A 20187-nucleotide genomic window follows, 5' to 3' on the forward strand; every position below is an offset into this window, starting at 1 on the left:
TTGTAGTAAGTACTTTCCTTAAGTCCTGCTGGCAAATTAATGAAATGGATATTATCTGTTGTAGTTTAATATTGAATAAGAGTGGAAGGTCTGGGACTAATTGTTGCTTAGAATGCCCCTTCACTGGCTTCTTCTCTTAGGTGCTCACCCCCAATTTCTTTACCTGTAATGTGAGGGCGAGGATAAGGCCTGCTCACAGATTGTTTTGAGGTCATTGAATGTGTTAAAATATGTAATTTGATTAGATCAGTGTCTGGCATGAGTACACTTAAATTTAATCAACACTAATATAGATGGAGTTTGTTCAAGGGAGCATGACTAATAATTGGTATCCAATATTTAAACCCCCATGACATCGACTCCAGATTTTCTCTACATTATTAACCATTTGAATCCCCTGACTTTGCTGGGATGTTTTTCTGAGCATCTGTTTTCTTGCTAATAAAATAGGAGTGACACAATCTCTTGCATAGTCATTGTGATCATTAAAATGGATTCATGTAGGCATAGATATTATTACAAAGCCTGGCTTAGAGCTGGGGATCAATTTGTAATATTCAACCCATTGTCATCAATTCAGAAGTGACTTAGAACTAATCTTCCAGCAGGATTTGAAAGGCTATCAATCATATGGGAAGAGACTGTTCATCTTTTTCCCATTGAGCCATTGATGGATTTGAACTTCTAGAGAGACTCAGACTTGGGTTAGCAGTCCAATTCTCTACAGATCATGCTGCCAGAGTTCTCTTTTCTCTATAGCTGTATTTAAAGAATTCATGCAAGTATCCTCATCTCTCTGTATGCAAATATATGTATATGTTCATTTATATTACGTATAATTTATAGCTCTATAGCCATGGGCATGCTTTTAAGGACTTATCCTAATATTGAAACTGTAAAATGCCTGAAAGTGTATTTTAACTGGTCAACTTCCATTTAAGAGAACTAGAATGACTTACGATCTAATTAAAAACAGTTTCCTTCCTAATAGGATTTTTTTTTTACAGTTTGTATGTTGCAGTAACTTTAAGCATGTCTTTTCAAGATTTTTAAAAGCTTATTAACTATTTCAAAATTGCTTTCACAAATTAGACCAACCAGAACTACAATATGATCTCACAGAGGGATGAGAAGAGACAGACAGAAACATCAGAGCAGAGGGAAACGTGATGATGTTTTTGCTGTTGTGCCTACTTCGTGTGTACGTGTGTGTGAAAGGGTGTGATGTCATCATGTCTCCACCCCCTGTGAGTAAGCCCACAGCTCCGCTAGTGCAGCCGCCCGCCTCTGTCACCGGGAGACAGTCCACTTAAATGCAGCTCCACGCTTGCGAGACACCCACCAGCATCACTGCCCGAGCGAGGTGGCAAATGCAACATGCTGTCCAGCTTGGGCTGTCTCCTGCTCTGTGGAAGTATTGCTCTAGTCCTGGGAAATGCACAGAAATTGCCAAAAGGCAAGTAGCTCTGCTGTTCTTTATTTTTAAAGTAATATTTAAGTGATGTGAATTTTGAAGTGTTTATATTAAATATGATCTGCTTTACTATTTGGAGGAAGAGAGTTATTCTGCAGCAACGCAAAGTTCAAATATGTGACAAAATGTCTTGAAACTCTTTTTTTACTCCACCCTCTGTTATTTACTTTTCATTTGGAGCTCTTTTATACCAACTTCTTATTACATTTAGCAGAAGTTCACAGTGTCCTGACCAGAACAGTACAATTTCTTTGCATTTTGAAACATATTATGTTGTCAGGCATTGTAGTCTGCTAAAAAAAGTTATCTAGTTTTTTAAAAATTCCTCTATCTAGAGAGCAAACCCTTACTAGCTTACAGTTTCAAGGAACCTTATTCTGAAAATGTGTTTGGTGTAAACGGTACATGTACCTAGAGACTGAGGGCTTCCAGGCATGGAACCTTGTTTGTAGACACTTCTCCCCAGAATCTGGAAGAAGGTTTGATTTGCTGGACAGCACACTCCCCTTTTCCCTGCTGACTTGCTATTATTTAGTGTTGGTATTTTGTTTACAAATGTCATTGGGAGAACATGCAAATCTCTAAATTTAGATGCTGCAAACAAACCTTTGAGCCTGTCTTTGGACATAAATGCTTATATACTTTTACTTCTTTGCAGTGGTTCTTTTCTAAGCTATTCTCAAGCTGTAAAATCTTTATATGGTTGCACACTGCTGTAGTCAGCAGGATTGTGAAGAACGGGTTGGGACTTAGTGTACAGTTATGATGGAAACTATTGAACGAGGTGATGCAGAGAGCCACGGAGTTCTCAAGAGCTAGATGTGCATAGTGTCAAAAAGCAAAGTTTTTAATGTCAGGGCTGTGAAAGATCATTATTAGGTTTTCTCTCTCTCTTTCGGGGGCTCAGGGATTCTCTTGTTCAGAGTGAAAGCTGACCTTTTGTCAGTATGTAAAGTGAAACTTCAGTTTCAAATATGAAGGGTGAAAAGTTTGCATAGTTGCTATTTCACATAATGATGTAAAAAAACAAGGAAAAGGGGCATAGTAAACCTTTATATGCTGTGGCTAGGAAATTTTGCAAAGAAAAATACAAACATTGTAAGGTTGTGTTTGCTTCTTCAAAGAATTTTGTTCCTTGGTGTCACAGTGAAAGTGTTTACATAGATCTATTACCAGATGTAAGAATTCAGAATTGTTTGTCCACGTTAATGAAGTAACTTGACAAGGGCAAAATACCTTTTGCAAGGAGTTGGGGTTTTCTCAGGCTCTAACGGGAGCTCTGATGGCCTACTAATAAGAAGTTACACTGTCCACCCAAAGGCAGGAGGTTCAAATTCACCAGCTGCTCCACCAGAGAAATATGGGCAATCTCTTCCCATGTGAATTACATGCAGCCTTTGAAAACCTGCACTGAGGGGCAGGTATAAGCTGGTTCCAACTTGACAGCAGTGAACAAGTGATTCTATACCTTTAGATGGTTTTACTTCACTTTGAAATCACTGCAGTAGAACACTAGCTATCAATTTGTTACTGCAGACTTCTGCAAATTCCAAATGCTTTAATTATGTTGCAATCTCTGGATAAAATCTTCTGACATAATTTTTGTAGAAGAAAAAAAATCATGATTTTCAATAAGAATGAAACTTTTTCTAGTTTCAGGATATTTTTATCCACGTTTCTATTGTAAAATTTTAAATCCCCATAACTTGGGTAGTTTGAAAATCTTGTCAGGTTATAATAATTACATTGCAAAATAAATGACTAATTTTCTTGTTTCTAACATTATGTTATATTTTTAAAGAGGAAAATTGTGAAAGCTATTGAGGAATTCATTGTAGCCAGATATTCTTTTCTCAAGTGAATTCTAGGAATAGGTGTAGAGTCCTCAAAAAGTGTGTGTCCGTGTCCATGTGGATGTGTGTGTGTGTGTGTGTGTGTCTGTGTCTGCCTATATGTATCTGTGTATTTGTACCTATGTGTATGGCTATACGTTTCTGTGTGTGTGTGTGTGTGTGTGTGTGTGTGTGTGTGTGTTTATGGGAGTGGGTGTGTATTTATGTGTGTCTGTATGTGTCTGTGTGTGTCTTTGTGTAGGCATTATCTGTATGTCTCTCTGTGTGTGCTTGTATGTGTGTAAGTTTGTTTTTGTGTGAGTCTGTATATATGCGTGTCTGTATCTCTCTGTGAGCATATATCTGTGTGTGCAAGTATGTGAGTGTCTTTGTCTCTGTATGTACATGTTTGTGCCTTCCTGTATATATGTTTTTGTGTCTGTATGTTTACATGTCTGCATATATGTGTGTCTATGTACCTGTGTGTATTTGTGTCTGTCTGTCTACCTGTGTGTGTATATGTGTGTGAGAGGTACACATCTGCTTCCTGACTGTAACTTCTGAACCATTTCCAGCTTTTGGGATATTTTGGTTAAGAACCCTGGCCAACATTTTAACCCACTCTTTCCCATTCTCATGTGACCAGAAATCCTTTTTCTGGTGGTTGTTGTTATGAACCATCAAATTGGAACTCGCTCATAGTTAACCCTTAAACTGATTTTCAAGGGAGAAAATTCCCCATCTCTCTCCTAAGGGAGCAGCTGGTGGATTCAAACCATGTGCCTTTGGGTTGGCAGCACAGCTCCATAGGAAACCTATAATACTTTACTTGGTCTTATCCTTTACAGAACATATTTTGATAAATACTGAGTAAAATAAGAAAAAAAAGATAAATGGCTTTTCCCTTTTTCCTTCTTCCTATTTTCACATTACTTAAATACTTGTGATTTAAGAGGAATGTACAATTTTCAAGGTAGAAAAGTCATAAGCAACCTTTTGTTCTAGTGGTTTCCAGACTTTCAGACTTATAGAACAGTTAAAAAGTTTTTTTAAATGAAGGTTTAAGCAGAGAACAAACTTGAATTCTGATATCTAAGAATGGTCAGGTAGGGAAAACAAAAGCAAAAAACATTGCTTGTAAAAGCAATCACTTTCGATAGATTTATTTTTTATAGACAAATAAGCCTACAGTACTCATTTTTCTTGTTTCACCATAGACTGAAGAAGGCTTCCCTACAGAGCACTGTTTGTGAAAGCTCGACCTAGCTGAACCATATAGTTCACTAGTGAAGACTGGCTTTTGAGCCAGGACCAGATTCCAAGCCTCTGACCACAGTCTGTGTTCAACCTTGTCTCTTGTCTCAGCAAGCAGACTCCCTGGGAGGTTCTGCAGTTGTCATATGTATACTACCCTTTCCTGAATAAAGCTATTTCTCCTAAAGCTCTGTACATAACCTTAAAGTTCACATTTCCCCAACAATGTGTCCTCGTTTTGTTGTTGTTATGTGGCATGGAGTTTCCTGTGATCCTAGTGACCCTGTGTACAATAGCTCTGAAGACTAGCAGGTCCTGAGCCAGTCTCACCGACTCCACATTACCTACTCCCATTACCCTAGTTATTGTATCAATCCTCATCTAGGGTCTTCCTCTCCTCCACCTTTCGAGCATGATGTCCTTCTCTAAGGACCATCCTGGCCACATGCCCGAAGCATCTAAGAAGGAGCTTCAACATTCTAGCCTCTAGGAGAAACTTGGTTACACCCTCTCCAAGGCAGACCTATTTTTTTTTCTTGGCTCTCCATGGTATGTTCAAGACTCATCTCCAGCACCACAACTCGAAGGCATCTATTCTTCTCTCATCCTTAGTCGTGTCATTGTCCAGCTTTCTGACTTATAGAAAGTAACTGTGAAGACCATGGCCTGGATCAGGCACACATTACTCTCTAGATTGATATCCTACTTCTCAGTATTCTTGAAAGGTCCCTGACAGCAGAGTTACCTAATGCAATTTGCCTTTTAATTTCCTGATTACTGGTGCCAAGAGTGTTGATTGTGGAGCTGAGCAAGCTGTAATTGTTAACAACCTCAATCTCTTCTCCATCCATCATGGTGTTGCCAAATGCCCAGTGTTGAGAATCTTTGTCTTCTTGATGTACAGCTAGCTTCAATCCAGCAACTGCTTCAGGTCTTCCTTAGTTTCAGCAAGCAAGGTTGTGTCATCTGCATAATTGTTGTAGTTGTTGTTACATGCCGTCAAGTCGCTTGCAACTCATAGCAACTCTATGTACAACAGCTCTAAACTCTGCTCTGTACTGTGCCAATCTCATTGTCTCCGACACACTCATCCCGATTTCCCCAGTCACCGAATCAGTCCACCTCCCAGAGGGTCTTCCCCTCCTGTGCCTGCCCTCTTCCCTCCCAAGCATGATGTCCTTTTCCAAGGACTGGCCCCTCCTTACAACATGACCAAAGTATGTCAGACGAAGTCTCAGAATCGTTGCCTCCAAGGAGCAGCCCAGTTTAACCCTCTCCAGGATGAATCTGTTTGTTTTCTTAGCAGTCCGTGGTACCCTCAGCACTCTTCTCCAACACCAAAGCTCAAAAACATCAATTCTCCTTCCATCCTCCCTAGTCATTGTACAGCTCTCTGATGCATGATAAGTGATTGCAAAGACAATGGCCTGTACCAGACGCATCTTAGTCTCCAGAGACACACCGTTGCTCTTGAGTACTTCAGAGAGGTCCCTACCAGCAGACTTTCCCATCGCAATAAGTCTTTTAATTTCCTGGCTGATGGGGCTAAGAATGTTGATTGTGGAGCCAAGCAGACTAAAGCTGTGAACAATCTCAATCTCTTCACCATCCATCCTGATGCTGCCAGTTGGTTCAGTGGTGAGATCTTCGTATTCTTGACATTGAGTGTCAATCAATATTGAAGGTTGCAGTCCCTGACCCTCAGCAAAAAGCACTTCATGTCCTCCACAGTTTCAGCAAGCAGGGTTGTGTCATCTGCATAACACAGATTGTTGATAAATCTTCCACCAATCCTGATGCCACATTTCTCCTCATAGAGCCCAGCCTCCTGGATGATCTGTTCTGCATACAGATTGAAAAGGTATGGAAACAGGACACATCCCTGGCGTACTCCCTTCCCAATTTTGAACCATACAGTGTTTCCTTGCTCTGTTCTGACGACTGCTTCTTGGTTCAAGTATAAGTTTCACATTAGCACAATCAAGTGTTCTGAGATTCCCATTCTTCTCAGAGTCAGCCACAGTTTGTTATGGTCCACACAGTCTAACGCCTTTGCATAATCAATGAAGCACAGATAGACATTCCTCTGGTACTCCCTGCTTTCAGCCAAGATCCATCTAACATTAGCTACAATATTCCTAGTACTACGACCCCTTCTAAATCCAGCCTGGACTTCTGGCAGTTCTCTGTTGATGTGCTGTTCCAGTCGTTTTTGGATCATCTTCAGCAGAATCTTGCTTGCATGTGAAATCAACGATATTGTTCTATAGTTTCCACACTGTTGGGTCACCTTTCTTTGGAATGAGAACAAATATAGATCTCTTCCAGTCAGTTGGCCAAGTGGTTGTTCTCTAGATTCTTGACACAACTTGGTGAGCACGTCCAGGGCAGCATCTGTTAGCTGAAATATGTCAATTGGTATCCCATCTATTCCTGAGGCCTTATTTTTTGCTATTTCTTTCAAAGCAGCTTGAACTTCTTCCTTCATCACCATAGGCACATGCTCATATGTTGTTTCATTAAATTCTTCTGTGTCTGCCAATTCCTTTGATACAATGACTCAGTATATTCTTTCCATCTTCTTTTGATACTTCCTGGATCATTTAACTTTCTGCCTAAAGCATCCATGATTATAACAACTCGAGGTTTGAATTTGTTCTTCAGTTCCTTGCGCTTAAGAAATGCTGAGCGTGTTCGACCCTTTTGGTTTTCTGACTGCAGCTCCTTGCACATTTCATTGTAATATTTTACTGTGTCATCTTGCTCTGCCTTTTGAAATCTTCTGTTCAGCTCTTTAGTATCTTGAATTTTTCCGTGCTTTGGCTTCTCTGCACTCCAGTGCAATGCGTAGAGGCGGTGAAAATATAATGCAAATAATTCTATGATCATCTTGTTCATCATTGTGATCATATAAGGAATCGCTTGCAAATTTTTATGCTTATTTTCATGCAAGTAATAACTTTGTTACTCTAAATAAGTTATTGTAATGTTCTTACTTACTCTTTGGAAGCTTAGAGTATAAGTTGTTGTAGGTGCTACTGAGTCAATTGTGATTTCCTGGTTCTCCCACATGGCAGAGTAGATCGAGCTGACTCTCGGCTGTCAGACTGTAGTCTTCAGTAGTGTCGTCGGGGGTTTGAATCTACTAGTGGCTCTGCAGGAGAAAGAAGGGGAGTCTCCTCCTATTATAATTTATAGCTTCGAAATCTTGTAGAAGGTCTCTATGCATCAGAAACCAACAAGACAGTAATGAGTTTGAGTTGAAGCTCTGTGGGAGCACATGGCTGAGTCTATTCCTATGGAGCTGCTGGGTTGATTTGAATTGCCAGCCTTCAGGTTAGCATGGAGTGCTTAACCATTTGTATCACCAGGGCTCATAAAATATGTTACTGTTGTTGTTGCTATGGGCTATCAAGTTTCCTAGGACTCATAGTGACAATAGCTCTGATGCCTGCCCTATCCTGAGCTGATCTTACTGTCTCTGACACACCTACATCCATTACCCTAGTTATTCTGTGATAGCTCACAGGGTGGAACATTACAGTTGGAAAGGTGGAATAAGAGAGTTGTAGGTTGTACCACAGGACAAGGAGGGAGGGAGCTTTTCCACTGTGGTCTCGTCTGACCATTGTGTGCCCACAAGCTCTTGTTCTTGTCTGTGGGAAGCTATACCTTTCTTTATTCAGTCATTTATTGCCATTGAGTTGGGGGCAACTCATAACTGACTTCTAAAGGGCTTTTCAGAGACTCCTTATGAGAAGTGGTTGCCTAACTTTCTCCCATGGAGCAGCTGATGGGTTTGAATCCATAGAGAAAAGCCTTCTTTAAGTGAGCAGCTCAACTCCTTACAGACTACTCCAGAGTTCCCTGCACCTTTGCTATGGGCTCCTATAGGAGCGGAAGGATTCATGGAGCCTTGGGATGTGATCCTCTTGAACTTGGTTTTCAAGAGGAGAGTTAGGCCATAACGCTCAGAACCTAAGGAAAAATTATTACATTGAGTCCTCTGAAAGCCCATCCTCTACCACTTGGAATCTTTTTCTTGGCACCAGAGTAAGGTTAGTTTTTTTCTTTTTAGATTTTCCTGGCTTAAAAGCTAAAATAAAAACCACAGAGAACAATATGTAGGGAGAGGAGCCAATAAAAACTTATAATGGACAGCAGCAGCTTGACACACCTCTTTGCAGATACTCCTGTGTACAGTAGATTAAAATCAATTGGAAAGAGGCTACTATTTTAGGCAAGTCTATCATGCCTCAGGAGGCGTGTGTGAAGGAAACCACCAAGAAGGTCCAAGATAAAAGTGCAATCAGATGGCCAGAGGGCATGGTGATTAAAGCTAGAGGCTGCCCTCTCAGGTTCATACCTGGCAGGATAGAATGAATAACTTCAGGGATAATTCCAAACCAGTAAATTGAAGACAATAATAACTATCATGCTGTTGTTGCTGTTACATGCTGTCAAGCCAACTATGATTAACAGTGACCCTATGAACAGTGGTTCTGAACCCTACCCCATCTCTGACACACCGGGCCCCATTGCCATAGTCGCTGTGTCAGTCTATCTCATCCATGCTTTTCCTTTCCTATGTTGACCCTCCATCCTTCCAATCTTGATGTCCTTCTCCAAGGACTGGTCCTTCATGCCCATATACCTAAAGTATGTGAAACAGAGTTTCTAAATCCTTGCCTCCAAGAAGCAAACGGGCTTCACCCTCTCAAGGACAGACGTGTTTGTTCTCTCGACAGTCTATAGTATGTTCAGTGCTCTTCTCCTGCACCACAGTTCAAAAGGCATCAATTCTTCTTCTGTCATCCTTATTCATTATCCTCCTTCCAGATGTGTAGCAAACAATTCAGGAGACCATGACCTAGAACAGGCATACTTTAGTCTCTAGACTGGCATCGTTGCTCTTTATTACTCTGAAGAGGTCCGTGACAGCCAATTTTCCCAAAGTAAATTATCTTTTAATTTCCACTGCTGACACCAAGACTGTTGATTATGGAGCTGAACAAGATGAACTTGTTAACAATCTCTTTTCTCCATCTGTCATGATACTTCCAATTGGCCTAGCGGTGAAGATCTTTTAGGTACATCTGTCTTGAAGGCTACAGCCCTTTATTTTCTGCAGCAAACAGGTCAAGTCCTTCTCAATTTTGGTAAAGAAAGTTGTGTCATCACATAATGGAAGCTATTGACATATCTTCCTCCAATCGTGATGTTATAATCTTCATAAAATCCAGCCTCATGAATGATCTGTTCCACATATAGGTTGAAGGGTACGAAGAAAAAAATCCATCCTTGATGCACACTTTTCTTGCTTTTAAACCATGCAGTATTTCCTTGCTCTGTTCAGACAATAGCTTCTTGGTCTAGGTATAGGTTTCACATCATCACAATCAAGTATTTTGGGATTCCTATATTTCTGAATGTTAGCGACAATTTGTTGTGATCCACATGGTCAACTTTTGTACAATTGTACAATTGACAAAACACAAAGAGACAAATAATCATAGCTGTTAATCATATCATCATTAGTATGATTATCTAGACAATACTCTTTGAGCTTAAGCTTCACATAATACTTTTATCCTAAACATTTATAAGTGGTAAAGCTAACTGAATTCTCAAAACACTTCTAAAACAATAGTTATGTTTCTTGCAGTTTCAGTTATTGCTCAAATTTACATAATCCACAGATGACAAAAGGCCTTACTTTTAAATTTCTGTGCGTTGTTCCTTTCTTCCTGTCTCTTTATTATTTCTTTCATTGCCATTGAGTTGGAAACAGTTCTTCATTGGGTTTATTCTGGTGTTGTTCCTGTTTACCATTGAGTCAGAACTAACTCACAGCTGATCCCTCAGTAGGTTTTTCAGAGACAGTAAATCACATGGGAGTTGATTGCCATCTTTCTCCTGCAGAGTTTACGAGGCTGTAAATCACACAGGAGGATAGGACAATCACAGAAGCACTAGTGGGTTTGAACCACCAGAGAAACACAGCCTTTGGGCTAGCAGTACAACTTCCCATTGACTGCACCACTAGATCTCTCTCTGGGCTATGCAGATGGAATGATTTGTTCCATTCATATTCTTACTTCTTGTATACGCAAAGTTGTTAGGGTGAGTAGCCAAGATTTGGCTCCTGTCTGTAGTGGGTTGAAAAGGGATAGTTACACAGAGTGAGCTCATCCTTCAACTGGAGTGAAGCGTAAAGAGCTTTGAGGGTTGCCGGAAAGGTCCAGATGGAAGGTAAAGAGTTAAGCGCATGTTGCAAGGAGGGATCAGTCTTTGGAGAGGGAGATCATGCTTGGGAGGATGGAGGGACAGAGCAAGGAAAGAAGACCCCGGATGAGATGGATTGACCCAGTGACTGGACTAATGACGGTAGGTGTGTCAGAGACAATAAGGTTGGCGCAGGATAGAGCAGGGTTCAGAACTTTGTACATAGGGTTGCTATGGGTCACAGGAGACTCAATGGCACATAACAATAACAACAACAACAAGGCTCTCAATCCTGAAGGACAAATATGTGAAGGAGAGAGAAGGAGGCTGACTGAGAGGTGAGGGGCCTCCCTACAGAAGTAGTTGTACAGCAAGAGCTCATGCAGGGCCCAGGTCAGATCTCAGCTGGTATTAAAAAGCAGAGTGGGGAAGTCAGACCAGGGAAATACACACAGATGTAAAGGTGCCTTTTTTGTCTCTAGCTGGCCTGACTCCACAGATTGATGACCAAGAGGAAATAGAATGTTGACTTTGGAGAGGAAGGCTCCTACTCTGTAAATTTCCAATAACTCACCTAGAGTCTGGCTCTCACTTGCCATGGAGTCCTACCAGCCTCATTTGGAAGGAAGCTAGCATGTGCCACTCACAAGGCCCTGGGCTTCTATCCAAAGGTCAATGATGTTTGTGAGAGGCTAGAATCTCTTCCACCTCTGCAAAGGAAGTTGGAGTGGGGGTACAAAAGGAAGCCTAGTAGGTAGAGATCTGCTGAAACTGAGAAGTACAGATGGAGAAGACTATTAAAAGGGGTACTGGACAAAAATTATAAAAGAAAGGAGAATGCCAAAAGAAAATATCAAATTTGATAATAGAAATTTGAAACCATAGAAAGAGATTGCCCATCCTTTTCCTGTGGAACTGCTGGTTGATTCGAACCACATGCCATCAGGATTACAACTCAGCTTCTGGCCAGTTTGTCTTTTCTCTGAAACCTGTTTTCTTTTTTAATTTTCACTAATAAATAATACTGATGTTCTTTAGTGGTACAAATATTTAATACTTTCAGCTGCTAACTAAAATGTTAGAGGTTGAAGTTCACCCTAAATTGCTTCAGACAAGTGGGCCTAATGTCTATTGGTGAAAACTCAGCCATTGAGAAAACCTACAAAGCACAGTTCTTCTTGACATGTGTGGGTTCACCGTAAGTCAGAATGGACTGAGTGACAACAGGTTATTGATGTTGTTAGGAGCCATCAAGCCACCTAAGGTCCATAGTCATTCTTTGAACAACAGATCTGAACCTTGCCTTGTACCACCCTCAAGATCTTAGAAATGCTCAAGCGGACTGCTACAGTCACTGTGTCAAGTCATCTTTTTTTTTTTTTTTTTTGGCAGGGGTGATGGGGTGGTTTCCTCTATTTCTCTGAACCTGCATAGTATCCTTTTCCAGGAAATGGCTCCTCTTAATGACATGGCCAGTGTTTGTGAGATGAAATTTCACAATCATTGCCTTTAAGGAGGCCCCTGGTTGTACTTTCTCTAAGGAAGATCTGTTTGTTCTTTTGGCAGTCACTGGGATATTCAGTACTCTTCTCGAACACCACAACTCAAAGGCATCATTTTTCCCCCCTGTTATTCTTACTAATTGCCCAATTTTCAGAGGCATAGGAGATAATTGAAAAGTCATTACTTAAATTAGGTACACCTTAATCTTTAAAGTGACATTGTGGCTCGTTAGCACTTTGGAAAAGGTCTCAACAACAGATTTTCCCAAATGCAACATGCCTTTGCACTACTGATGCTAAGGGTGTTGATTATGGATCCAAACAAAATGAAATCATTGACAACTTCAATCTTCATCTATTGTGAGATTGCCTGTTGACCCAATGATGAAGAATTTTGTTTTCTTGATGTTGACACGGAATTCATATTGAAGGCTATATAGTCTTTGATCTTGTGCAGCAAGTATTCAAGTCTTCCTCATTTTTTAGCAAGCAAGGCTGGTTTATCTACACAATTCAAGTTGTTGGTGAATCTTCTTCCAATCCTGATGCCACATTCTTCTTCATATAATCCACATTTTCAAATTACTTGTTCAGCATACAGATTGGATAGGAATGGAGAGAGTATACAACCCTGAAACACACCTTTCCTGATTTTAAACCATTCATTGTTTCCTTCTTATATTCAGACAACAGCTTCTTGGTTTAGGTTTCATATGACCAAAATCAAATGTTCTGAGATTCCCATTTTCAATGTTAAGCATGATTCTTTTGACTCACACAATCAAATGCCTTTGCATGGTCAACACAACATAGATAAACATATTTCTGATATTCTCTGCTTTCAGCCAAGATCCATCTAACATCAGCAATAATTACCCTCAGCCACAACCTCTTCTGGATCCAGATTGAATTTCTTGCAGTTCCTTGTTGTTATACTGTTCTAGACATTTTTTTCCATAATCTTCTTGCAGTATTTTTCTTGCATGTGATATTAATTATATTATTCAATAATTTCCACATTCTGTTGGATCAACTTCTCTGGGGGGAATGAGAAGAAATATGGATCTTTTCCAATCAGTTGGCCAGGTAACTTTCTTCCAAACTTCGTGGCATAGACTAGTGAGCTAAGGCTGTACATGTTTGTTGAAATATGCCAATTGATATTTCATCAATTTCTTGGGCCTTACTTTTGCCAGTGCCTTCAGTGCAGCTTAAAGTTCTTCCCCCAGTACTACTGATTCTTGATCATATTTTTTCCTGAAATATTTCAGTTATTCTTTTTTGGTATAATGACTATATTTCTTCTGCATTCATTTGTTGCTTTCTGCATTATCCAAGATTTTTGCCCATAGAATCCTTCAGTATTGCTACTTGAAAATGGAATTAGTTTTTCAGTTCTTCCAACTTGAGAAGTGCCAAGTTTATTATTCCTTTTGCTTTTCTAGTTTCAGCTCTTTACATATTTTGTTATAATACATTGCTCTGTCTTTTTGAGCTGCCTTTTGAAATGTCTCATTCATCTTTTTACTTCAACATTTCTTCTCTTTGTTTTGATCTATCTGCATTCTAGTGAAAATTTCAGTCTCCTTTTTTATTTTTAAAATTTTTTTATTCATTTTTGCACATTTTCCCAGCCTACCTTGCTATATACTCCTTGACCCAGATTTTTCTCATACATATAATATGTAGTCATATATTCCTTTCAGTCAAAATCTCTTTTGATATAAATTTGGTCTTCTCTTTCTCCCCTATCTTTGAAATGGATTTTTTTCTTTCTTGGTGGATAATATCCTTGATGTTATCCTATAATTGATGTAGCCTTTGGTCATTAGTGTTCAATGTATTAAATCTATTATTGAGATGTGTTATTGCAATCCACACTACTAAGATTAATACAAGATTATTTTCTAAAATGAGGAGGTAAAAAATGTCCCAAATATTTATTTAATCTACTCTACTCCTCAATCACTTCCAACCTTACCTATTCATCTTTTGTTCAATTCCCTTACTTTCACCAGTCAATGATGTAGGCTGGTGTTAGAAGCAGGAGTGGCATCCACTTCCTAAACAACATGCCTCTGGAAACTCTATGAACTTTGACAAATGTTGATAGTTGTAGAGGGGCTTCAGGCCTTTTGTTCATAAGGCCGCTATGAGTTGTGCTCCACTCGAAGGCAATCAACAGCAATAGGTATATCAGGATCCTGCAGACTGCTAGTTTCAGTGCAGCTCAATGCCATGCCCCAGGACAGAAAGTGTCCTGACAGAGTGAGCTTTGCGCTTCCATGAGCTTATGGTAAGGAGCTCTACAGCCAAACCAAAGGCACACACAGTTTGAATTCACCAACTTCTACGCAGGAGAAAAAAGGACCAATCTCTTCCTGTGTGATTTATTGCCTCTTAAAATTCTCTGGAGGGTCAGCAATAAGTCAGTTCTGACTTGATGGTACATAGCAACAACAGTAGCCCACCCTAATCCTATCTTCTTCACACAATAAATAAATCATCACAGAATGGGAGACTATGGTTGGAAAGGCCATATTAATTCATTGAACTACAAAATGGTTTATAAATTCAGGTGGGATAAACTCAGATTGTATTTTGGTTTTTGTGGACTTTTAATTTTCTTCAAGTTCAAATTGAACTTGCACATTAGTAATTGATGATGTATTCTATACTCAGGCCCTGACTTTGTTTTGACTACTGATATTAAGTTATTCATTGACTCTTTCCATAAATGCAGACAATCTGGTCCTCATGTAGCCCATCAGGTAAGGTCCATGTGTATAGTCACCATTTATGTCTTTTAAAAAAGGTATTTGTAGTAAGTACATAATTGATTGTACAAAATTCTATCATTTGACATCTAATCTCATTCCTGTTATCAAGTTTATATTTTCCAACTATTGCCTTCCATTTACCAATTTTTATTAATACATTTGGACTGCATGTTTGGTCAATGTAGACATGCTTTGGTGGTTGGTGCACATATTTGAATAATAGTTATATTAACAGGTCTTCCTTATATATGTATGGATGGTATCTTACCATTTACATTATTGTACTTCAGGATAGATCTTGAAATGTTCTTTTTGATGATGAATATAATGCCGTTCTTCTTCAATTTATTAGTCCCAGGGTAATAAATCATATGGTTCTGCAAGTCAGATTGGCCAAAACCAGCTCATCTCAGCCCATCATTACGGTGCCCATCGTTATGTGTTCCATTTCATTTTTTACAACTTCCAATTTTTCTAGAATAATGCTTCATAGAGTTCTTGTTCTAATTATTAATGGATATTTGAAGCTGTTTCTACTAAATTTTTTTGTAGAAATTGATTGTTGCTGTTGTTGTCCATTTAGTCAAGTATAATACATACATAGTGATTCCATGAATAAAATATTTGAGCCTGGTCCTATCCTACGCCATCATCATAAACTGACACACTTGAGTCCATTGCTGCAGTCACTGTGCCTATTGATACCACTGAAGATTTTTCCTCTCTTTCTTTGACTCTCTACTTTTCAAGTATGATGTCTCCTTTCAAGGAATAGCTACTTCTAGCAACATGCCCAACATTCCCCATCTTTGCCACCAAGGAACACTCAGGCTGCCCTTTTTCCAAGACATATATGTTTGTTCTTTTGGTGGTTGTTGTTGTTATGTGCTGTCGAGTCACTTGTGACTCATAGAGACCCTATGTACAACAGTCCTAAACTCTGTTCTGTCCTGTGCCAATCACACCATCTCTGACACTCCCATCCTGATTATCCCAGTCACTAAATCAATCCACCTCATAGAGGGCCTTCTCCTCCTGCGCTGTCCTCCCTACCAAGCATGATGTCCTTCTCCAAGGACCTGTCCCTCCTTACAACATGTCCGAAGTATGTTAGATGGAGCCTCAGAATCCTTGCCTCCAAGGAGCCGCCTGGTTTAACCCTTTCCAGGATGTTATTTTTTGGTAGTCCCTGGGATATTCAGTACTTTTTCCCAACAACACAGCTCAAAGGCATCAATTCAACTGGTACTAGCTAATAAATCATATTAGGGTTACTTTGAAGAACTTTTGGTAATAATTTTCTCAATATGAGTACCAGAGTTGAAGAGAACCAGATGCATTCTTTTTTTTAAAAAAAACAAAACAAAAAAACAAAAAAAACCAAACAAACACCCTCTTTACTTGTCCTGGCAGCTAGAAAGTTATCTTGTAGATCTACTGCAACACTTCTGAAGAGATGCAGAAGTAAAAATTGCCTCCTTGCTGGATTACAGTTAGTGTTGTCTGGGTCCTGTAAAGTGTCAGTGTCTGCCTCCCACTGAAATGTACTGAGGGAGACAGTGTAGCACACAGGTTATTTTTAAACATATTTTTTCTATTTGCATCCCATTCTTGTTTCATCTCTTCCTGTAAGGGTTTGGAACATCCTTCTCAGAACCGATTTGATTTTTATTGGGAAAGATTAAAGCATAAGTCTGGGTGCTTGGTCCTTTTTTCTCCTCATAACCTTAGGTAGTTGCATTTGAGTTACCCTTCCCCTGATGCCTGCTATAGTTCTTTTGGTTGGTTCTCAGGTACTGAGTTGACTGATTCCTAGGTGGTGCAAATGTTGTTGTTAAGTGCCATTGAGTTGCAGGCAACTCATAGTGACCCTATGAAGGAGAGTCCTCGACGCTTGGGTGCCTTTCTTCCTCTCTCCAGGTGCAAACATTATGTACTTTATTATTAACCAAACATTTCATGATCTAAGTCCACTCAACAGTGATAAGAAAGTGTGCTACCAATGCAAAGGTATGCCATTCAAATTCCCTTGCTGCTCCATGGGAGAAAAAGGGCAATCATCTCCCGTGTGATTTACTGCTTCTGAAAACCTACTGGAATGTCAGCTGTGCAGCAATTCTGACTTGATGGTAAACAATAGCACCACAGGAAAAAAGATGTGGTAGTCTTGTTCTGTAGAGATTACAACCATGAAAATCTTATCATGAAGTTCTACTGTGCAACACATAATGCTACCTTTAGTTGAAATTGACACAAATGGAAACCAGCCATTTTATTTGAGTTGATCCTGATCAGTCACTTGAGAGAATTTTTTATTAGTCCCCTCTTGTTGTTCCAAGCCCCTCTCTTTCCTTACGTTTCAGCTTTCTTCTATTTATTCTCTTCCCTCCATTTCTTCCCGCCCCCCCTTCCCTCAATGCCTCAGGATGGCTGAGAGCTTTTCTACCCATTCATTTGTTGATGGACACTTAGGTTGCTTCCATCTCTTTGCTATTGTAAATAACATAGCAATAAACATGGGTGTGTATATATCTGTTTGGATGGACATTATGGTTTCTTTAGGATATATTCCCAGTAGTGGCATTGCTGGGTCAAATGGATATATTCATACAATGGAATATTACACAGCACTAAAAAACAATGAACTCATAAACCATTACACAACATAGGTGACCCTGGAGGACACTGTGCTGAGTGAAATATCTCCGTCACAAAATGACAAATAATGCATAGCACCACTGTTATAAAGTAGGTTTGACATGACAGTTTGGGAGGAGAATAGGATAAGAGTGGATAGATAATGAACATTGTACTGGAATAGATGAAGGAAAGAACTGTATAGAATGAATATATAATTAGGCATTATATGTATGACAATAACCCTGAATAAGAGGTGTACTTCAAAGATGACTTGGAGGGGGAGAGAGGAGGAAGGTAATTTTGCAACAATGAATGAATATTTTTTTTAAAGTGAACGGCAGTGGGCGGGAGGGAGAGAAGGTGAAAACATGCAACAATGAATGAACAGAAGTTAACTTCTTTGTAAGCATTCGTGAAAATCACAATTAAAGTAAAAAATTTTATTAAAAAAACAAAACCAAAAAAGACTGCTGAGAGCACTCTCCTGGCTTCCATCTCTACTCAGTCCTGCTGGCCAGTTTGGCCTGAAGTCTTTCTTCACAGCTGACTCATCATCTGTTTGGATGTAGCAAGAATTATCTCTCTGAAAGACAATGCACACGTTATTTTTCAAAGAAGGAGTGGGTGTTTCTGTGTCATGCTGAATGTTCCACTTGCATGAAAACATTGTGGTTTCCCACTCATTTATCTTGGCACCGGCCAGTTTGCAAAAAGCTTAACTTTGCATCCATCTGATAAGCTGTGAGCATGTAAATTAGACAAACCATCTGTAAATTCATATCATAATGAATTCTTAAGTGCCTTTGAATTTATAAGTCAGAGTGTCCCTTGAGGGATGGCAATAACCAATGCATGATAAAAGCAGGATATGATAATGCTATTTTCTATGGTTGATTTTTATTCGCTCCTGGATTTTTGTTCCATGATATTGTTGGGATTTAATATTTCTGAGAACTTGCAGAAAAAATTCACTATGTTCCAGGAGCTCATTGGTTTGGACCTTAAGTTGAAATGTCATATTCCTCGTCATTTGCCTTGTAGTCAATAGATTTTTTTTGGAAGAGAATGTACAAAGAAAGTGCCCTCATGAAATGTGGCTTTCCAATTGGCAATGGCATCATAGCCACAGGCATCATATCAAGATGATAGTCTCCCTTTTTGATACCTCCCCATGCCTCTGGCTCAGTGTTTGCTTTGCCAACAGAGGGCTTCTAAATTTTTCTCTCACTTTTTGTCTATAACCCTCCATTATCCTACTTCTGTGTCTTTTCAAGTTCTAATCCTTGTGCTTAGAAGGCCATCTATTATTTTGGCAATAGAGACTTTGGATATTAACTTCTTATTTCTTTTCCCAACCATGACAAAATAAAAACAGTGCAGTGGGTATGGGGGTGCTGGTGTGAGGTCTCTGCTAGGATCACAAGAGAGAAGAGTCCCCATCAATAGCAATACCAATAGCTGTATAAATGCAATTCTAATGAGGTCCAGCATGCTCACCTTCTCCATACCTTCTAATAATTTCATTACCCAAAGTTCCCACCATGGTACTATTTGTCCATCATGTTCACTGATTCACTGAAATGGCCAACAGAACTCACAGGCAATACTCACAATAATGGGATTGGTAGGGAGCTCTGGTGGCCACCAGCTGCTCTGCGGGGGAAGGATGGGCAGTCTCTTCCTTTGAGATTAACCAGCCTCTAAAAACCCACTGAAAGATCAGCTACAGGTCGTTTCCAACCAGATAGTACTCAACAATAGCAACAACAAAGGAAGTGACAGGTTTATTAACTAAAGATCAAAGAGTAAAGTGTTAAGTATGGATTACACTTCAACATTAAAAAAACAAAAAGCCTTTCCAATGGATAATAGCTAACATCATTCTAAAAGGAGGAAAAATTGAAACTCTCAAGGATTTCATTTAAGGAAACTTGGATCCACAATCCACACCCATGGAAGTAGGAGTCAAGACTTCAAAATATATGCTACGCTGGGAAAATCTGTTGTCAAGAAACACTTTAAAATGTTAAAAAGCAAGAATGTCAGCTTAGACTCAAGAGAGCCTGATCCAAGCCATTGTATTTTCTATTGTTTCATATGCATGTGAAAATTAAAAAAAAAAAAGAATAAGGAAAACCAAAGAAGAATTGGTGCCTTTGAATTGTGATATGGGCAAAGAGCACTGAATATACTATGTACCTCCATAAAAATAAATAAAATCTGTCTTGAAAGAAGTAAAGCCAGGGTGCTACTTAAAAACCAGCACAGCTCGCATAATTTGGCCGTGTTGTCAAGAGGATACTATTATTACCCTCTTGATTGTTGTTGTTGTTAGGTACTATCAAGTAAAATATGACTCTTAGTGATCTTATTAACAACAAATCTGAATTCCCTTCTATCCCATGCCATCTTTATCTTCTCTGACACACTTTAGCCCATTAATGCACTCGTGTCTATCTATCTCGTTGAGATCATTACAA

General features: G+C 39.4%; 1 protein-coding gene across 1 annotated transcript in view; it reads left to right on the top strand.

Annotated features, from left to right (window-relative positions):
• The first annotated feature begins 1365 nt into the window (after nt 1–1365).
• The window catches only part of ABI3BP (ABI family, member 3 (NESH) binding protein), a 350074-nt gene continuing 331252 nt past the window's right edge, over nt 1366–20187 (top strand). The window contains 1 exon segment of the mRNA XM_006890039.1: nt 1366–1456. Coding sequence (XP_006890101.1) covers nt 1378–1456 — 79 coding nt within the window. The 5' untranslated portion in view covers nt 1366–1377.

Source organism: Elephantulus edwardii, unplaced genomic scaffold (genome assembly GCF_000299155.1).
Source record: "Elephantulus edwardii isolate Elephantulus edwardi_28Jun2011 unplaced genomic scaffold, EleEdw1.0 scaffold00085, whole genome shotgun sequence".
NCBI classification, from domain to species: Eukaryota; Metazoa; Chordata; class Mammalia; order Macroscelidea; family Macroscelididae; genus Elephantulus; species Elephantulus edwardii.